General features: G+C 35.0%; 2 protein-coding genes and 1 non-coding gene across 3 annotated transcripts; 1 reads left to right on the forward strand and 2 right to left on the reverse strand.

Moving 5' to 3' along the window:
* The first annotated feature begins 906 nt into the window (after window positions 1-906).
* On the forward strand, window positions 907-980 carry TRNAL-UAA. The gene has a single exon. It is a non-coding gene; the product is annotated as a tRNA-Leu (tRNA).
* Window positions 981-6,328: 5,348 nt separating this feature from the next.
* On the reverse strand, window positions 6,329-12,606 carry LOC121430048 (peroxynitrite isomerase THAP4-like). Its single transcript, XM_041627318.1, has 5 exons — window positions 12,364-12,606; window positions 10,821-10,971; window positions 9,666-9,772; window positions 8,380-8,483; window positions 6,329-6,547 (listed from the first exon to the last, which is right to left on the reverse strand). Exons 1-5 carry the CDS (start codon window positions 12,368-12,370, stop codon window positions 6,419-6,421), a joined length of 498 nt encoding a protein of 165 aa, XP_041483252.1. The 5' UTR covers window positions 12,371-12,606; the 3' UTR covers window positions 6,329-6,418.
* Window positions 12,607-15,479: 2,873 nt separating this feature from the next.
* LOC121430215 (peroxynitrite isomerase THAP4-like) lies at window positions 15,480-20,164 on the reverse strand. The gene is made up of 6 exons (XM_041627493.1): window positions 20,127-20,164; window positions 19,553-19,615; window positions 18,353-18,503; window positions 17,854-17,963; window positions 17,051-17,154; window positions 15,480-16,463 (listed from the first exon to the last, which is right to left on the reverse strand). The coding sequence occupies exons 1-6, from the start codon at window positions 20,140-20,142 to the stop codon at window positions 16,341-16,343; spliced, it is 567 nt and encodes a 188-aa protein (XP_041483427.1). The 5' UTR covers window positions 20,143-20,164; the 3' UTR covers window positions 15,480-16,340.
* Window positions 20,165-20,570: the final 406 nt, after the last annotated feature.

Below are 20,570 nucleotides of genomic sequence, written 5' to 3' on the forward strand. Positions count from 1 at the left end.
TTAAGCCAGTCATCAGTTACATTTAAAAGTGCCGTGGTTGTAGAGTGAAGAGGCCTAAATCCTGATTGATACTTGTTAATTATTCCATTACTATTTAGATATTCATAAAGTTGATTAAATACTATTTTTTCTAAAACCTTTGATAGAATTGGAAGGATTGAGATTGGCCTATAATTACATGCTTCCTTCGTTCCACCTTTATGAATGAGATGGTTTACAACATAATTGACAGAAAGTGTCATTGTCTGTAATTGAAGAAGAGGTGTCGCTTGTCATAATCAATCAATCTTCTTTTATTTCTTTTTATCACATTTACTAACTAAATGTCATGTCACAATCCCTCCCCTACCTACCAACATGGTTTAAAGTGATTGGTTAACATTGGTTTGACTTTTAAAAAATCTGAGCTAGAAGGTCACACTTGTCACCTGTGTCTGTGATATGTTACAAAAATGAAGCCCAGAAAAAATTGCGTTCGAAAATGATTATTTAGTGCTTCAAAAATTGAAATATAAAGTGACCGGAAACACCATCTTAATTTCATCCCATACACTTATGTGTACTATTTAGGTGTCTATTAGACGCCTATTTACAAAATCGGGGTTTGCCTTGTAGTTTTAGCTTTTTATTCTCAATAATGGTTGTTTTCAGGGTTTATTAGTTCTAATACATGCACTTGTACACATGTTTCATCTTGGTTTGAGAATTGTTTAAATCGGCTGCTCACAAAGTTAAACAATACCTTTAACCTTTCTCGTAACTTTCCTACCCGAAGTTGAAAACTGTTACTAACTTTCTATCATGTTACTATAGAAACAGAGGATATTGCGAAATGTTCTTTTTGAAACCCATGCATCGGCCCCACATGGAATATTATGGACTTAATTCTTCATAAAAATGTGTTGAGGGGGTATAGCTCAGTTGGTAGAGCGTTCGACTTAAAATCGAAAGGTCTTGGGTTTCGAATCCCAATACCTCCAAACTAAGATTTTTTTTCCAGACATTATTACCGCCTGCCCCAAAATAAAAGGCAATAATACTGATAAAATGATGTTTAGATCCGAGGTCTTTTTGGATAGTATCTTTCTATTTTATCTTATTCTCATCTTGGTAGATGACGTGGAAAAAAAATAATTGAAACTGAAGCGGTGAGAAAGAATATTCTAGGGTCCATGATCTCACCAAAATGCTATCAATTTTTTGCTTTGTTTCTTCTTTTATTACTGCGCATGTGTAAATCTTATTTTAAAGGTCAACCCGACCCCAAAATGTTGATTTTAAATCAATAGAGAAAAATAAAAAAAATATAACGCTAAAATGTCATCAAAATCCGATGTAAAATACGAAAGTTATGATATTTTAAATTTCTGCTTATTTTTAACAAATCCGTTATCTGCACAACTCAGAGACATGCAAATCAGAGAGTCGATTATGTCCCTCACTCAATATTTCCTTTTTTTTTAATTATACAATATTTCAATTTTTACAAATTTGACAGACAGTAATAACCAACTTGACTGAAACATGAACTGATAAAGCAGTGGGAGTTCCACATGTTCAGGGAGGAATAAAACTTTGTTTCACAAGACAAATGAGGAAAAATATATTTCATATTTTTATGTAATAAAACACAAAAGAAATAGTGATTTGATGACGTCACCAGTCCCCTCATTTTCATACCGATTGGGTTGTGCATATAACTGTTGTGTGGAATTGAGTGAAATCTAAAAATGTCACAACTTTCGTATTTTACATTTGATTTTGATGAAATTTCCAGTGTTGTATGCTTTTGGGATTTTTCTCTTTTTATCATAAAATCAGCTTTTTGGGGTGGACTTGTCCTTTGAGCAAACTGCGGTTAAAATAGTTCCCATTTGAAAATAGTAATGTAATCAATGAATGTTACCAATAAGAAACGTGATAAATAATATTTGGGGGTATAGCTCAGTAGGCAGAGCGTTCGACTGAAGATCGGATGGTCTCGGGTTCGATCCCCGGTGCCTCCATGTCCTTTTTCAGGAAAAAGGGTTGGGCGAGGAGGAGGGGGGGGGGGGTAGGGGTCATCAGCATAATATTCTTGGACACAAATACACACACGTTCCTCTTCCTTCCCATCAACTCGCCGGTGATAATAATGATGGTGATGATGATGACGATGATGACGATATCAATAATAATAATAATGATAATAACAACAACATTTCTATACCGCCTTTTCTTGGAAAGGTACAAAGTGCATTACATAGTTATAAAGAATGAAAATAAAACAAACATATTGAATGAAAACCTAACAACACTCTAAAAAATGAAGTGCTAATTCAGCTCTTAAAGAGCGTGTATAGTCACTATGGTGACTGCACTTCGGAGTGCTGATTTTTCTAAAATGTGCTGATTTTAGAAAAATCAGCACTCCGAAGTGCAGTCACTATACACGCTCTTTAAGAGCTGAATTAGCACTTCATTTTTTAAAGTGAATATTGAAAGACAAATTCTGCATGGCAAGCGGGCGGAGAACACTCTCTCCATTTTGAATACCTCATTTCTTTTAAGACGCTTGTCAGGGAATGTTGCAGGGGAGTGCTCATTAAGAGATCGATTCGTTTGTGGATAATAGTTTTGCAACAAAAAAAAATTGCTTCTCTCATTGCTCCTTTTAATCTCATATTCATTTTGTCATCGCTTGTTCGCCTTTGTCTCATCTCTTTTTGAAAGGGCTTTCAATCAAATTCATGAAGCTGAATTTACACCAAAAGACAAAAGAACATAAAAACGTCAATACTTCAGTAATCTGATTACTTTACAGCAAATTTAATACAATGGCAGAGATACGGCTGTATTGTAAATGCACAAAGCAGTGTGTATTTGACATAATTTCCAGATTAAAGTAAGGAAATAAGGTAATGTATAATGATATGTTTTAAGGGGAATCCAGCCATGGCCATAAAATGTTGTGTTGGCCAGGAGAAAAATAGATCAAACAGAATGGTAAAAGTTTGAAAGAAATCGAACAAGCAATAAGAAAGTTATAGCTGCTTTAAAATTGAGATCACTAATACTATGTAGATTTCAAATTAGCAACTGAGTTAGTAAATTATGACAAGGGGCAAGGACAACTTTCTCATAGGCCATGTACTTTATTATCAGGGATTTGTGGTTTTCATTTAAGAACCCATTCCCCTGTGACAGTGATCTTAACACATGTAGTATATTGTTTTATGTCCTCATGAAAGAAAAATACAATTTGAAATAAAACTTTTGGGAAAAATGACATTTTAGCCATAACATGTATTAGAGTACATGGAAGAGTAGTCCTTGCTTTACATCACTATGACATCCTATATGCGGCAAATTTGAAGTCTTCATGGGTATAGTGATTACCAATATTTACAACTTTTAAAAATTCATAACTTTCTTGTTGTTTGTCCAATATTGTTCAAACTTTCACCTATCAAATTGTCTGATTTTTCTTTTCCTCATAAAAACAAGTTTTTATTTGGGTTGGATTCCCCTTTAATAGTCATATATACACTTAAAATATTGGACAACATACTGTGAACTGTGTTGGGTAATATATGTTATTAAAAAATATATATATTCTTGGTAATTATTATCGAATTGAGCAAATTTATTACCGAATTGTTAGCTTTTATTACCAAATTTGACAGATTTTAACAAATAGTTGTGTGGGCAGTATGTTGCCCAGTGACTGGTTAAAAACTGGGTTTTTTTTGCCCAACCTTTTTTAAGAGTGTATCGATCATGTAAATAAATGGTGGGCAGATCACAAAGTCTACGCCTTCCCCCAGAATATGACAAAGCATCTATGATTCCACAACAGAGCATCACTTGCATATCAGAACATAACAAATATGCTTAATGTATTCAAGTAATAAATGATACTAACAGCTTACAGAAACAAATTTATATTGAGGGGGGGGGGGTGTGTTAGATTGATTTCAATTTCATTAAAAAATAAAAATAAAGAAAAAATTAATCAAGCAAAACAGTAAATTTAATTTACATTAGATAACAAATCTCACGCTTTTTCTATCCCATGAAATGAAATAAAAATGTTTTGATTATCTGCTTAAACAATATTCTTGATTTTCGTGGAATGTTTAAAGCCTTACTTGCTGATGCGAGGGGAAGAGATTATTAATGCACATCTATGAAAACTATATGAAAACATAAAGAAAAATATTGCATATTTCATTCAAAATTAAAACATTTTTAAGACAAAGGTCAGTCTGTGTCATCAAATTAGTTACTAACAGGCATTATTACATAAACCCATTCCACAAAAATAATATAACTTTCATAATTTTTTATTTGACTTTGATGGTATTTCAACTGTCTTGCATGTATAATGTTATTCTATTATTTCTTACCATCAATTTAATTTCAGAGTGAAATACCCTTTTGTGATTATTGGGAACAGATTTTCATGTCATTACAATGAAATGTTCCAACTGTCTTAGCTGGTACACATACTTAATTTCTAACCAATTATGTATGGACAGAAACATGAAGCCCATATAGTTGCCCTATGAGAAGACATTACATGTAGGTTATAGGTATTTCAGGATAGACTCATGTAACCACTTCAGCCTGTTTTGAAATACATATACCGTGTGAGTAAAAAAAAACTTGACACCTCAAAAATCCTCAGTTTAAGTGAAAAATATGTCATTAACGCATATTCAATATATGCGGCTGGAAAGAGTATCTTCTCAAATATTTTGATACTGTATTTATGTGGTATGCCTTTACGCTTGGATAATCAGTAATTATTCTTTGCAGTGATATAAATTTTGATTTGCGCCAAAGACAGACATGACTGCAATGAATGAATCAAGGTACCAATGATGTCATAATCCTACATGAGTTAGTAAACATACTTGCAAATTATCCCTTTTCAATAAAATCAACTTGAAAATTGATACTAAAAGGCTTTTTATTAACCAAATATGATGTTAATTATTGGAAAGGTGTTTTGAAAGGGATTTAAATGCAAACTTTGTAGGATTATGGCATTATTGACATCTGGATTCATTCATTGCAGTCATGCCCCACTTTGGCGCAAAAAAATGTATATTGCTGCAAAGAACACCTACAGAATATCTAAGCATTAACACATATTAGCACATATTATGGTATCAAATTGTTTGAAAGAACATACTCTCATTCACAACAATTATGTGTTTATGACACATTTTCCCCTTAAATTGTGGATTTGTGAGTTGTCAAGTTTTTTTTACTCACACAGTATATCGAAGAAAATAATGTCCAAGGTACCCCTTACAGTGAGCAGTGGCAAAATGACGAATTCACATTAATACAGGGAAAAAATTAAATTGGCAATTGTGAGAAAAGATGAACAAAAATAGCAGAAATATAATTGTGATTCAAACAAAATATAGTGTTACTCTCAATACCAACAAAATTTTCAAATGTTGAACATAGACAAAAATTACATTCTTAACTACTCTTACTATAATACATGTATTTTTAACTACTTTTACTATATATACTTTTACTATATATGCTTAATTAACTACCCTTTAAGAAGACAACCACAGTGTAGACAAAAAATTATAATCTAAATTGTGCCGACATAAATACCAAAAACAAATTCAGTGTAAATTTCTTATATCATTTCATAACATGATCAACACGATTGCCATTTCAACAAAAAAAAAAAAAAATTTTTTTTGCGCCCTGTTTACTTTTTTAATCTCCCCTCACTCACCAGCAGAATAATGATCATAGACCAGACTGGTTACAACCCAATTCATGGGATTAAAATAAGGGGCCCGTTTCATAAAGCTGTTCGTAAGTTAAGAGCGACTTTAAGAACGAATTGCGATCCTTTCTTGTGGTGAATAATCTTCACCATTATATGTTGGTGATTATTCAGCGCGTAAGAAAGGATCACCAGTCATTCTTAAAATCGCTCTTAACTTACGAACAGCTTTACGAAACACCCACTAGGCCTTGTAACATAAATGTCTACGATTAATTGCAAATATGAAAGAACGATTGGTTCAAGGGGCCTGTTGCAGAAAGAGTTGCCTTCAAACGCAAGTCAAAATATCAAGCACGAGTCATGAATACAGGTGCTTCATTGGCTAAAACTCAAGTAGTGCAAGATTGTTTTTAGTTGCGTTTGATTGCAACATTTTCTGCAATGGGCCCCTGGTCAGTATTTTGAACAAAGTGCCCATATAATGATGAACTTGATTGGACACTGGCGTTTAATGACTAATTCTTCTTTTCCTACTTTGAGCTAAACTGCTTCTTCCTTTTCTGAAGATTTTTGCACATTGAACTTCATACAAGCATATTATAATCTTTGAATTACATATATGTACTCTTACTAGTTTCTTAAAAGCTAATAAGCAGATGTTTCTCTCTGAACTCAAAGATTGCTTGAAATTTTTTTGTATCGAACACTCAAATGTGGTTTCATTTCTGGAGTGGTAGTTGTTGCCATAGAAACAGTCTGTTCCAAAGTAGACGGATCGATTAGTTTGAACGTCCTTGCAATCTGGAAAGCAAGAACCGCACACACGCGATGAGATGCATATTAACTTATTAACATTAATGAAAAGTTAAGGTAATGTTATATTACAGAACTAATGCTTATTCAACACAGGTTTTCATTTTTTCCATGAAATCAATACACATTTGGCATGTTACTCTATTAAATTCAATAAATTCAATCTGCATATCCATGACTTTGACCAGAACTGTCATCATAGATACAAATGAAAAAAAGGGTCTGATCTCTGGAACAAGTGGAATGCCTCTGGCCGTCTCACCTGCATCACGCGGTTCAATATAGCAGCAGTGCTGACTTTGAATACTACTCTAACTCGCACAAGATGTTCAGTGATACATGGTAACTCTTATGTCCACTTTTTATGAACTAGACCAATAAACTTACAGAGATATGATGGTTATTCAACAAAAAACCCCAACATGGCAAAAGTTCATTGACCTTACATGACCTTTGACCTTGATCATGTGACCTGAAACTCGAACAGGATATTCAGTGATACTTGATTACTCTTATGTACAAGTTTCATGAATCAGATCCATAAACTTTCAAAGTTATGATGGTAATTCAACAGATACACCCAATTCGGCCAAAGTTCATTGACCTTTGACCGTGGTCATGTGACCTGAAACGCGCACAGGATGTTCAGTGATACTTGATTACTCTAATGTCCAAGTTTAATGAACTAGACCAATAAACTTTCAAAGTTATGATGGTAATTCAACAGATACCCCGATTCGGCCAAAGTTCATTGACCCTAAATGACCTTTGACCTTAAGCATGAGACCTGAAACTTGCACAAAATTTTCAGTGATGCTTAATTACTATTATGTCCAAGTTTCATGAATCAGATCCATAAACTTTCAAAGTTATGATGGGAATTCAACAGATATCCCCAATTCGGCCAAAGTTCATTGACCCTAAATGACCTTTGACCTTGGTCATGTGACGTGAAACTCATGCAGGATGTTCAGTGATACTTGATTAACCTTATGTCCAAGTTTCATGAACTAGGTCCATACATTTTCTAAGTTATGATGACATTTCAAAAACTTAACCTCAGGTTAAGATTTCGATGTTGATTCCTCCAACATGGTCTAAGTTCATTGACCCTAAATGACCTTTGACCTTGGTCATGTGACATGAAACTCTAATAGGATGTTCAGTAATACTTGATTAACGTTATGGCCAAGTTTTATTAACTAGGTCCATATACTTTCTAAGTTATGACGTCATTTCAAAAACTTAACCTCAGGTTAAGATTTGATGTTGACGCCGCCGCCGCCGCCGTCGTCGGAAAAGCGGCGCCTATAGTCTCACTTTGCTTCGCAGGTGAGACAAAAACCAATACACGAAATCAATTTTCTAAAAAATATCAAGTAATATAAGTATTGAAACTGACTTTGAACTACATTAAAGTCTAGAACCTGCTATTCCTAAATTCTGAATTTCCTTATCAGAAATTCATAAGTATGTATAAGTATAACAGAACTTAAGTTTTATCTAAAAACGTTTTTTTAAAAGATGATCAGAAAATACATTTTTTAAACCTAATTGAGAACAGACTTCACAAAACCAGTCTGGCACAGTATCCTAATAGAGAGGTCAGGGGGGGGGGGGTAGATGACCCATAGGTGAGTTTTTTTCAACAGGTATCATAGAACTTTATGACCAAGACCAATCATTTTGATACTCTTCCACTTTTACCTCCCTTTCTTGATTGTTAATTTTTTCTTCACTACTTTAAAAATCATCAGGTGGGGAGGGTGTGGCCTCGCCACCCTCTACCTGTGGAATAGTACTCTTGGTTATACACTTACCTTTGTTGTATGGGGTAAAGAGGCAAAGGATGCATGAAGGATACCGGTAGATTCAAGCTGAAGTTCATTTCCATTTACGCTACCTTCCTCTATCTCTACAATACCTGTATGGGTATCAAATAAATACAGATGCCAAGAAACCCTAGTTAATCTCCTTTGCCGGTAAATACCTTGTCTTTCTTCACAATTTAAGTTACCAAAATTGTTTTCTATTGTACTCAACCATCTCGTTTAATTCATTACCCTCTCTTTTTTTATTTTACTGTTACCCTTCTATTCTGTATTTTTGTTACCCTTTATTTACTTTGTTATTACAACTCTATTTGTTCTGTTTGTTTCAATACATATAGGCCAGATGAAGGTCGTACTGGCCGAAAGCTTGCCATTAAATGAGATACGATTGACAGCTATGTCTAGCGTCCATGCCTGGATATAGCCAGTTTAAGCATAAAAATAATATAGCTCTGGTGGCAAGCATGAAGTAAAAAATATTTACCAAATAAGGCATTTCTAAAATATACATGTAAATAATTCTATACTTTTTTGTTATTTAATAAGCTTTGTCCTACTTTTTGTGTATAGCGCATATAAATAACCATTATTATTATCATAATTAACTAGGTGAAGTTATTTTTCAAAATAATGAGAATATAATTCATGTAATTTATGTTCAAATAAGTGATCTCTTCTAGCCCAAAGGATCCACACACAAAAATTAATAAATGCCAGGATGGTATAAACTATTTTTTACAATAGGACTTCATTGTTTAAATTTGCACAACAACAAAAAATACATAATCCTTTGAACTATAATGTCTATTTCAATGAAAATGAAAGGAAGTGAACAGACAATATCATAATAAATTTTATTTTACAGCATTCCGAGAAACCTTGCTAAGTTTTGGAGGCAATATTTTGAACGGAAATAAAAGAGACCTGATCAATATGATTATCAATATCCATGGTAACTCTCAGGAAGCAACAGTCTTAAACCTTATCCACTTTCTACTCCCCGGGGAACATTATAACAAGGGTTTAATTCAATCTCTCCAACCACTTAACAACATTTTGAGCGGAAATAAAAGCAACCTGATCAATATGATCATCAATTTCCATGGTAACTCTCAGGAAGCAATAGTCTTCAAATTTCTCCACTTTCTACTCCCTAAGGAGCATTATAACAAGGGTTTAATTCAATCTCTCCAACCAAGCATTATAATATGCTTACTTTGTACACTTTTATTTTGATTGTGGAAATTCAATAAATTCATTCAATTAAAACTTACCAACATTTTGAGCGGAAATAAAAGCAACCTGATTGGTTCCCATTTTCACTCTTAAGAAACCACTGTCTCGGTGCTTTGGAACATTATCAGGAGTAAAGGAACTGAATCTGAAAGATAAAACAATGAGGATATGGTTGAGGAAACATCTATTTTGAATATCTTAATATTCTAATTTATGATAAAATACAGTCAAACCTGTGATAGTAGTCACCTGCCTATTAGTCACCACTAAAACTGATTTCCATGGAGGCATATTGTGTGTATAAGAAGCTGTCTATAGCAGCCACCAATCTATAAAGGCCACATCTTATTTCCCATGGGTGGTCACTATAGACAGATTTCACTGTACTGTTATTAAACTATACAATTGCATGAGTGAATTTAGGTAAGACTGGTGATCCTTTTTCATTCTAAATGTTGTATCCCTATGCAGCTGACTTAGAACCAAAGAATTGTATAGTTTTGGGCAGAGCCATTGATAGAGTTTGGTAACCTGGTTTCAATGGGGTACCAACATGGAGCATTAATGCTTTGCTAGGTAAGCCCAATTGAAAAGAAATTGCATCATACTGATATTGGATTTTTGTAACTACCCGTATACACACAGCTCTATGGAACATTGACTTGAATTTAACGTATATAGACGTATAATACCATATTCTCGCTATTAGATGCTCTTTCGTAGCCTCATCATTCATTTTTCACAATGCACCTGCTCTTCTTCGTGTGGAGTATGTCTGCAAGGCCTGTGGCCCGTTGCATAAAACTTGTTATGACAAGTTTGCAATTAACAGTTAAATAGCTCCTGAAATTATTCAACCTGACTGGCCGATAGTAAACTTGTTAATGTTATTGAATTTGTGCATTTGTTATTATAGAAAGTCTTTTGAAGCGGGACAATGACGATATCACATCTAGATAGCATATTACATACACGTTCTACAGAGATGCCAAGTTCAAAGACCAGCTATGCGTGAGATTTTCTGTGAATCTGAGTGAGATCACAGACATTGTGTACAAAGTATATGGGGATAGTCTGTGAGAGTTGCGTGAGACAGAGATATGAGGGGATGAAAAAGAGTCCAAAATGCTTGAGTCTCACGCATAATGCGTGAGACTTGGTAGCTCTGGTTCTACACGAAGACCGGACCTTACCTAAAATTCAGTACTGGTTGTCCAACATGAGTGAACTCCAAGGTTTCTTTGTACTCAAATGGTTTGATTGTTGGAAAGAATCCTTTTGCTGTCTCGGACTCCCATGTCCCTAGTAACCACGAGAGCTGCTGCAATGCATCGTGAAGGGGCGCTACAAGGATAAAATACCCAACACAAATATCAGCATGCAAAACAGACGAAAAATTTATTTTAGATTATAAATGTGACAAAGTTCAACTTCAATAATGGAAGAGGAGGAGGGGGAGGGGCGAGGGGGAGCTAGGAGGGAGAGGAGGGGTAGGAGTAGGAGGAGAAGGGGGAGGAGGGGAAGGCGGAGGGGAAGAGGGAGGAGGGGGGAGGAGAAAGAGGGGGAGCTAGGAGGGGAGGAGGAATAGAGAAGAAGAAATAATGATGATAATAATAACAGATTTAATCTCCCCCTAAAAAAGGAAATTTATATTACTGTATAACTTAAATTTCTTGATGAAAATTTCACAAAGTGTTTGATCTAGACAAAAAAAAACTTGAATGAAATAACAAAATAAGGCTATAAATGTCAATCAGGTCTGTAAATGTTGAAGAATTTTCTTCAATATTTTCAGTAGACCTAGGGAGGACCTAGGAACACTTGTCTGTATTTTGTACAGCAAAATAAAATTATATCTGGGGAGCGTTTCATGAAAGGACTTGTCAGACGTTTTATCCGACAAGTCCTATTTTATCGGACAGTTACTATAGCAACAGCGCCTCTCAGCCAATCAAAATCATGGAAAGATGTCAGATCTGACAACTTGTCGGATAAAAATATTGATGAAACGCTCCACAGTTCATTCTCATATGCACTTGTTCACTGCAACCACCCTCCCTGGGGGGAATCTACAGGTAGGACTATGGACGGTATGCCAATGCTGTACACAGCACACACTTTAAAAAATCATTAAAATAACACTTTTGTGACCAAAATGACTAATTTCCATACAGTTGCAATTTATTTTTCATTAGTAACTAGGAAATAATTTTTGTATTCACCAGAGCGCTCAAAAACTTGAATTTTGAGCATATTTTTGTGTACGCCCTCTATTGGTGGAAAGTAATATAGTAAGAAAATTTTCATTTTTCAATCTCTATTTTTAATTAAGAAAAAATAATTTAAAGAACCAAATTTACTTAAGAGCCAAGTTATATGATGAATAGCTGTAATGAAAACAGACTCAGTCAGTGTAAAAAAATCAAGCAATTGTCCCAAAGAAAAAGAGAAAATAAGCCAAACATTGCTGCCCTTATTTTGCTACACATGGAGATGTAACTGAGAACAAGGTTACATCAAAACCTTGTTCCTTGAATGAGTGTTCATTATGTACAAATAAACACCAAACACCTGCACCATCCATCATGAACACACTCATATCATATCTACAGCCGATCTCTCTACGTCACATACCGTAGAAAAGGCAGTCTCAAACCTCTCACCGACATCTGATCCATCATGATCCATCCATTGTTTTCTTTTTATTTTCGGTCTTACTTCCTTCTATAAACTTACCAGACATGATGAAAATAAAAATTATTACTTCCAAATGTCAAATTAAGGCAACGATGCTTGTAAAGTTGTGTTGTTCAACGCAATTAACCGATCCAAATGTATTGCGCCTCGAATCTCGACTGAGCTGCACGTTGTTTACCGATGTACCGAAGCCTAGCTACAGACCGACCTCGCCCTGAGCCTCGGCCGGCGCGGCGCGGCGAGCTTCCCACCGAGTTCCTGTCGCCCAAAGTGGCTTACTAGTATTAGATTCCCAGGTCAGCAACAGGATTGAATACTAGTAACACACTCGTTTCAACGGCGGTGGCAGGGTAGTCCTGAGGGAGGGGTTGGGTGGGGTCGGAGTGCGATGGTGGGAGCTAGATTACCTAAATTTTGTGTTATTTTTCCTCAATTGAATGACAGGAGTGGGGGTAATAGCTTGGCGTAAGAGAGTAAAAAAAAAAAACATTAACCTAAATTCTCTCTCGCCTTATAATGAACCAGAGAGGAATAGCGTTGTGTTGCGTCATTGGTTTTCGGCAGATTTTAATGTCCTTTTTCTTTTCTTCCATAAGTTTCTTTTGCGGGGACTTGCCTGGGTCATGTGGATGAGGAGATGAGGTGGTTATAGACCCTTCTCTAAATAACGAAGTGCTAAGTAAAGGGGAAGTTCACCCTGAAGAAAAGTTTGTTGTAAAAAGATAGATGAAGGTTTGAGGAAAATATATTAAAAATTTAGAAAGTTATTAGAATGTCATTTTTTTTTATTTTTGACGTCATAAACGAGCAGCTGATGGCATAAATTTACATTTCGTGATGACTTGTTTTTGTTTTCTTTTTAGAAACGGGTCTGAAATAATTTGTCTATTGAAAAACTGATGGTACAGTAAAAAGCATTTTAAATTTTCTGAGAAAATGACATGCCACTGATTTGTTTTTTTTTAACATACGATATGTAAGCTGTGACGTCGCATATGACGTCACAAATCAAATAATTAAAATGATGACTATATTATTCTTTGATAGATTTTTCTCAAACCTTCGTCAATATTTGTTTCTGCTATTTCAATAAAAGGGTGAAATCCCATTAAGGGCCCATCAAGCACTTACAGAGCTGCATGTATAGTGACTGCACTTCGGAGTGTCGATTTTTGTAGTTCAAAATATTTGCATTAATAATAATATAAATCAGAACTCAGAAGGTAAGCGCAGTATAGGCCTACACGTTCGGAAACAGGTGGGTGTTTTATAAAGCTGTGACTTTAAGAATGACTGGTAATCCTTTCTTGTGGTATAGATGATTTTATCTCTAAATTGTCATTGACGAGTATTTAGCGCGTAAGAAATTAACCAGTCGTATAAAGTCACTCTTAACTGACGAACACCTTTATGAAACGGCCACCTCGGACACAAACTTCGAACCAAGCACGTGTTAGGAAGGATAATTATGAAGACATATAGACTGGCTAACTTACAGTATTGAGTTTCTTTAGTTTTTATAAAATAGTGGTTTTATTTCTGCATAAATTATGGCAAGAGAGTACATAAAAAAGCAACATATTTCAACTTGAGTTATACAGCTACTAATGACAAGTTCTTGAGAAAAAAATGATTATTTTCAACGTATTTATGTATTAAGTAAACAAATACATAAAGCGAATAACACACCAAATCTTATATTATATATGAGAACTATAAAAAAAACTACTGCAGTCCCAGAACAAAAATCGGATATATAACCTGATCGAACTACTAGTAAGAAAAAGGGTGCACAAGTATAGGCCAACTTGTCGAAAGAATAAAGCTCTCCAAATAATGATTTGAACAGATGAAAACAAATCGGACAAATACAAGCTTGATCAATATCTGACGGGGAATAACAAAGTTATGGCATTATAAAGATTTGCATTATTCTGGTGAAACATTTCTATGCATGTTTTCATGAATATTCTATGCATGTTTTCATGAATATTCAGTGAGCAAACTGATGTCATATTCCCACTTTTTTTTGTATTTTGTTACATTAAATTATGTTTATTCATTTTTACCACCCCCCAAAATAAAACAATTGGATTCATCTGATTTTATTTATTCATTGTTGCAACTTGTTTTATTATAAGGGAGACACATCATTTACACAGTCATGTATGCAAAGTAGAGAAATTGATTTCATGTATATAAATAAAAAGGGAAAGTGGGGATGTGACATTATCAACCCACCTTATGATTATTCGTGACAACGTGCATATACATGATATAACTGTTTTCATAAAATATTGCTAAAATTGAAAATACGATAGCTTGGTTATTGTAATCAGATTTTACTAAATTTTCAGCATTTCGCTCTGTGAATTTTACTTTATCATTTAGATATAGTTTCAGCCCGGAGTACCCATTAAAACGGCGTTAAAGGGAAGGGAAAGATAATATCATACTGGTTTATCATGTTTATGGCAATCTAACATATCGAAGGGCGATTACTTGTTTAGGATCATACGAGAGCATGTTTTCCATTCACCTTAACTTGTAATGATAGTTGGGGGGGGGGCATGCGAAGGCACGATACAGCCCCCCCCCCCAAAAAAAAAAAAAAAAAAAAATGAGTAAGGAGATATCAACAGTAAAGAATTTTATTTAGATTTAGACCCGGGGGGGCCACTTACATTGACGAGTGGATACCATGCGCGACCAAAAAAACACGTAACTTAAAAGGATGTCTTTTTCACGATAGAGCACGTTACGTACGTAACGTGATAAGGGTGTCAAAAACACAAAAATAATGAAAAAAGGGTATCTATTTCGCTCGGAAAATTACGTGTTTAGGGTCGAATTTGCGGGGATGATAAAACAAAATTAAAATGTTTTATAAAGGATGTCATTTTTGCCCCAACACTTCGTGTTTAGAGTCCGATTTGCGCGAGGTGTAGAAGGTGGGATCGTACTAAACCAAATAAGGTAAAGCCGACGACCGAAGGACCCGTTACAATAAAATATTCCTGTACTTGTTTAGGGGTTCATTTCAGGGAACATTCGCCAAGAGTATCGTTTTGTTTTCAATACTTGTTAAGGGTAGGGTTTCACACGCCAATACTTGTTAAGGGGTGCATTTTCAGAATATGGAAATTACATGTTTAGGGTGCTTTTCGAAACCCCATGGTCGCGCATGGTATCCACTCGTGAATGGAAGTGCCCCCCGGGGATTTAGATTTATCTATTTCAGTTCAAAAAATGATATAATCGAAGTAACAGTGTAAATACATGTCCAAAATAATACAAACTCAAAATAATACACACAGTTCTATGACATTTCATAACAAATATTGAAGATAAATTAAATAAACGGAGGGACTTGCCAAGAAAACAGAACTTGTAAAAAAGGCAAGTCCCTAAACTTAGTTCCAATGCTAATTCACATAACCTATATACAAGAGACGGACGGAAAACGAACTTAAAAACATAATCTACAAAATACCAAAATAAAGCGAATAAGCAACAACAACAAAATGGAAGTAATTTAGATAATAATTGTAATAACGATAATGATTATAGAACTTAAAGTTATTTTGCACACTAAGAAATAGGAATCAAATTTGAACCCTCCGGGTTGGTACAATAGCTGCACCCAAAGGGGTGCTAATGAGTGTAATTATGCTCATTTGAAGGTACATTTAGATTACCCTATAGGGTGCGAAATTGAACAATGTGATAAAGGTTCAAATTTGAACCCTTTTTAATGTCAGGTACTATGCACCTTAACAGGTTCACATTTGCACCTATTAGGGTGCGAGCGAGCATTTCTTGGTGCATTTAATGATAAAAAGGTGCATTTTTTCACCTTTCGCCACTTAGGGTGCAAGATTACACCCCTAAAGGTTGGTACAAGTGATTCATTAGGGTTCAAATGGTGTGTGTGTGTAGCCTCAGATAAAGTCCATCCATCACAAGCTCAAGTTATATAGTTCTCGCAATAGATATTGTTTTTGTTAAAAGTATTCCTATTTCAGTACTTTTTTGTATCTAACGCTCAGGTGAGGTGTCAACGTTGGTGTTGAGACTGTTGCCATGGAAACGTTTTGTTCCAGTGTCGCGTTATCAATCAGATTGAATGTCCGAGTTACCTAACAAATTAAAAGAATAAAAGTTATCAATAGAGCATTTTCAATATAGTTTCAATGATATCCCATCAAGACCTTCTTTATCAAATAAAATGTGATGATAATCTAAATCGACTCATTTAAAGCCATCTTCTCTACCATATCTACAGCAATTATATCTTATGCTTTCATCTACAAAATATTCCTCGTTACAATGATCCACTTTATACAGGCCTTCTCTGCAACTTCAATCAAGATTAGTGTATTTATATATATTTTTAGTTAGAGCCTAGTAGTATTTAGTCAGTAGGAGATTTGGCTACGGTAAATTTGAATGCGAATAAATAATCAAAAAGCTGAAAATGATACAAACCAAACAACCACACAAACCCAAACAACTTCATCATGGCCTTGTGCAAATCAATGTCATTGTACAAATTACAAATAACCATAGGAACCTGGGGGCGCCAATTAGGCCAGTTCCCTCCTGTAGTAGCGTCGCCCATCCCTCCTTGAGAGAGGGGTAAACGGTAAATTTCATTGTAATTTCTGAAGTCCCTGGCCATGAATTTATCTCCCCCTCTCTCTCCCTTTGAAAAATTTTAACCTACCTTTGTAGTGATGGGTAGACTTGTATGAGACATGTGATGCAGTCCTATGGATTCAAGATGGAGCTCAGAGTCAACTAATTTCCCTTCCGATATCTCAACAATGCCTGAAAGATAAAATAATTGTAATTATTTTGTGTACACATTTTTATATAATATTATGTCAACCCTTGGATCATCCACTGTCATATTGGAGCTGTTGCGTTTTCGGTTTTAATCAAGGATATTCTTACACACATTGTCATGTTTTTCGTGAATGTCCGTCGATTTTACTCATGAGGAAATAAATACATGATAACTGAGATAAAAATAATTTTCTTTGGTGTCACAATTTCTTCTATGCCATAACCTTGCATGACAGGGGTAAATCACAGATTCTATAAAATCAGGAGATGGTGTGTCGATAAAAGTACATTTACATTTTCAAAAGAAAGAGGTGGTTCTAATCTTTTACTTTTCAACGATGGAACTGCTTCCAAAAAGTTCTTACAAGTTGAAAACCAAATTATGGACCCCGTATACATGCATTTATGGTCAACACAAGACAGTTTATATCAAACAGGACATTAAATTCTTTCATTTTAGTGAAATTGTGAATATCTTGCCTTTAACAGATGACCCTTCTCATGAAATTGACATCAAGAGCATCAGGGCAATCAAAAGAAATAATTCTAATTTATAAGGATAGGCATAGAATGTTAAGATAATATACCATGTTCGAATTGAAGTTTGAGATTTTGGTATTAATATGAGGTTTTCCATAATACATCAAAATCTAAATGAGAATAAGAACCAATGAAGCTTACCAATGTTCATAGCTACCATAAAAGAAACAAGATTTTTCTCAATATTAATCCTCAGAAAACCATTCTCTGCATGCTTTGGTTCATTTTCAGGTATACTGAAAGCTCTCGACCTGAAAAAAGAAAGACGGACAAAAGCACTGTTTGTATACTCGTGAACAGGATACCTATCTCGATATAAATAGAAGAATCCGAGCGCGTAGCGCAATCTAAATTTTATACTGATCTCAAAGAATGGTCTTAGCTTATTTTGTAATTGTGAACACAATCAAAGAATGAGAGAGGTGGGGGCTTCACTCCCTGCTGTTTTCAGTGAACGTCTACAAGACTTCGTGAAAATGGTCATCAAATTGTCATTTTATACAGTCAGTCTCAAATTTAAGTTGGCTTATGTTCTAATTTTTTTAAATCGTTCTCCGGCCTCTGCATATATATCATCTTTCTTTCTTTTGTATTGCATGTTCAAACAGTTGATGAAAGAAATAAACAAGTTGTGCGTTACCTGAAATTCAGAATAGGTTGTCCAACATGAGTAAACTCCAATGTCTCTTTGTATTCAAATTGTTTGATTGTTGGAAAGAATCCCTTGGCTGTCTCAGACTCCCATATCCCTAGTAACCACGAGAGCTGCTGGATGGCTCCATGAAGAGGTACTATAAACATTTAAACGGAATACTATGATGTATTTTTTTATAATGCTGCGACTTGTTAATCCCCCAAGAGAAATGAAAAAGGTAATTAAATTTCACATTAATGATCGACCTTTATACTGTTCGGCAGATCAGGAAAGCTATATTACTGGGAATATTCAGGAATGGCTGCGTGTGGTTAATATTTATTCAAATAAACATTAAAGAGTAAAACGATTGTGATTTATTTGCCTGGTCAGCCCACCACGTTCGGCTCAGCCCCCCCCCCCCCTCCAATTTCAAAACCGTTCCGCGGCCCCTGAAGTTGGCCATTCAATTAGTATGTGGAATGTAGAGCGGAGCAAATGTCATGGAACCCATTTAAAGGGGAAGTTCACCCTGAAGAAAACTTTGTTGTAAAAGTAGCAGAAAAATATTGGTGAAGGTTTGAGGAAAATCCGTTAAAGAGTAAATAAGTTATTAGAGTTCAAAGTTTTGGATTTGTGACGTCATAACGAGCAGCTGCCCCATGTGTTATGTAATATAAAATGCATGAATTTTAAATTTTTTATGGTTCCTGATAACTTAATTTTGTTTTCTATTCATGATCGGGTGTGAAATGATTTGTCTATTGATATACAAAAGGTACAGTGAAAACCATTCTCAATTTTCTGCAAAAATGGAATAACATCGATTTTTTTTACCATTCGCTATGTAGGAATGCTGCTCGCATATGACGTCACAAATCAAATAATTGAAATTCTAATAACTTTTTAATTATTTGATGAATTTATCTCAAACCTTCGGAAATATTTTTTATTATTTTTTCTGCTATTTTTACAATAAACTTTTTCTCAGGGTGAACGTCCCCTTTAATTCCCTCTTAAGTAGTCATGGTGTATAAAGGTATGACACAGGAATAAAAACCAGGTCAACGATGATCAGATGTCAAAAAGGGGGTGAATTTTTTTTTATTTTCATTAAAACGCTGCCATTTCTACCCCTAATTTCACGGTGTGAAAAATCCAGGGGGGGGGGCGCTGGCAGCTAGATCTACCCTGGTATGTACATACCTGTTCCATGTCGTCTTGTTAGGAGGAAATTACCAGGAAAATATTTCAGAAGAACCTTTCCTCCTGTAGAAAAAGGCAACAAAACAATAAAACTATAACAACAAGTCTTGCTCCGCGAACGTGCTTCACATCATCAATGGCAAACACATTTCTTGGAAAAGAGTTACTATCTTTGGGAGAATAATTAAAGATGAGCCTAATTAATCCTTATGAACATTGTACTGTCTGTACAAAATATTTTCAGAGAGTAAAATTAGCTATTTTTTTGTGTGTTAATATCTAGACTCATGTGGTAATTAAATGAGATTAATATGAACTGTGACCCCGCAGAACGTATCGTATAGTGTTTTTTTAATTCAAATAAACCCCATTGTTTAGTTTCTACTACAACAAGTACCTGACACAAAGGCAGGCTTATATCTAATTTATATAGAAATTTGAATTGTAAATTAAATGTAAGGCAAAACAAGCTAAACAACAATAACAACAGCAAAAACAAGAACAAGTACAACAACAGCCCACAATGAAAAAGCTTAATGCTATCATTACCATATTAGACTATACCACAACTTACTAACTCCAGTGGACATGATCTTTATCCAACCAGTCAAAGTATAGGGAGACACTAGTAGTATACATTGAGTATTATAAGGCCTTTGAACATCCAAACATGTATAGACTAAACAGGCCGATAAACATTGATTCACAGTACAAAGTTCGACAATATTCTGCAGACAGACTCCAGTGCATGGAGTCTGTTATAGTTTGGGGCATTTATAGTTTCTAATACAAGTGCCGCAGAACTGAGGGGCTGGGGGGGGGGGGTCTTCAGCCCCCACTTTCTTTTTCCAAAACCGTGTACAAAAACGTAAAAATTGACCACCTGACTGTGTTTTTTTTTGGCATGGTCAGCCCCCCCCCCCCCACTTTCAAAACCGTTCCGGGGCGTGTGAGTGAAAATGAAAAAGAACTATTAAAAAATGGGTGACTATATTTGACCTGCGAAGTTATAACTTTT

Source organism: Lytechinus variegatus, chromosome 16 (genome assembly GCF_018143015.1).
Source record: "Lytechinus variegatus isolate NC3 chromosome 16, Lvar_3.0, whole genome shotgun sequence".
NCBI lineage: Eukaryota > Metazoa > Echinodermata > Echinoidea > Temnopleuroida > Toxopneustidae > Lytechinus > Lytechinus variegatus.

Excerpts from the sequence above, each read along its gene's own strand:
- LOC121430215 (XM_041627493.1), bottom strand. Across the intron at positions 17,964-18,352 it reads CAACCTATTCTGAATTTCAG|GTCGAGAGCTTTCAGTATAC; the intron begins GTAACGCACAAC and ends TTCTTTTTTCAG. Across the intron at positions 16,464-17,050 it reads GTCTACCCATCACTACAAAG|GTAACTCGGACATTCAATCT; the intron begins GTAGGTTAAAAT and ends TTAATTTGTTAG.
- LOC121430048 (XM_041627318.1), bottom strand. Across the intron at positions 9,773-10,820 it reads CAACCAGTACTGAATTTTAG|ATTCAGTTCCTTTACTCCTG; the intron begins GTAAGGTCCGGT and ends TTTATCTTTCAG. Across the intron at positions 8,484-9,665 it reads TATTTCCGCTCAAAATGTTG|GTATTGTAGAGATAGAGGAA; the intron begins GTAAGTTTTAAT and ends ATACCCATACAG.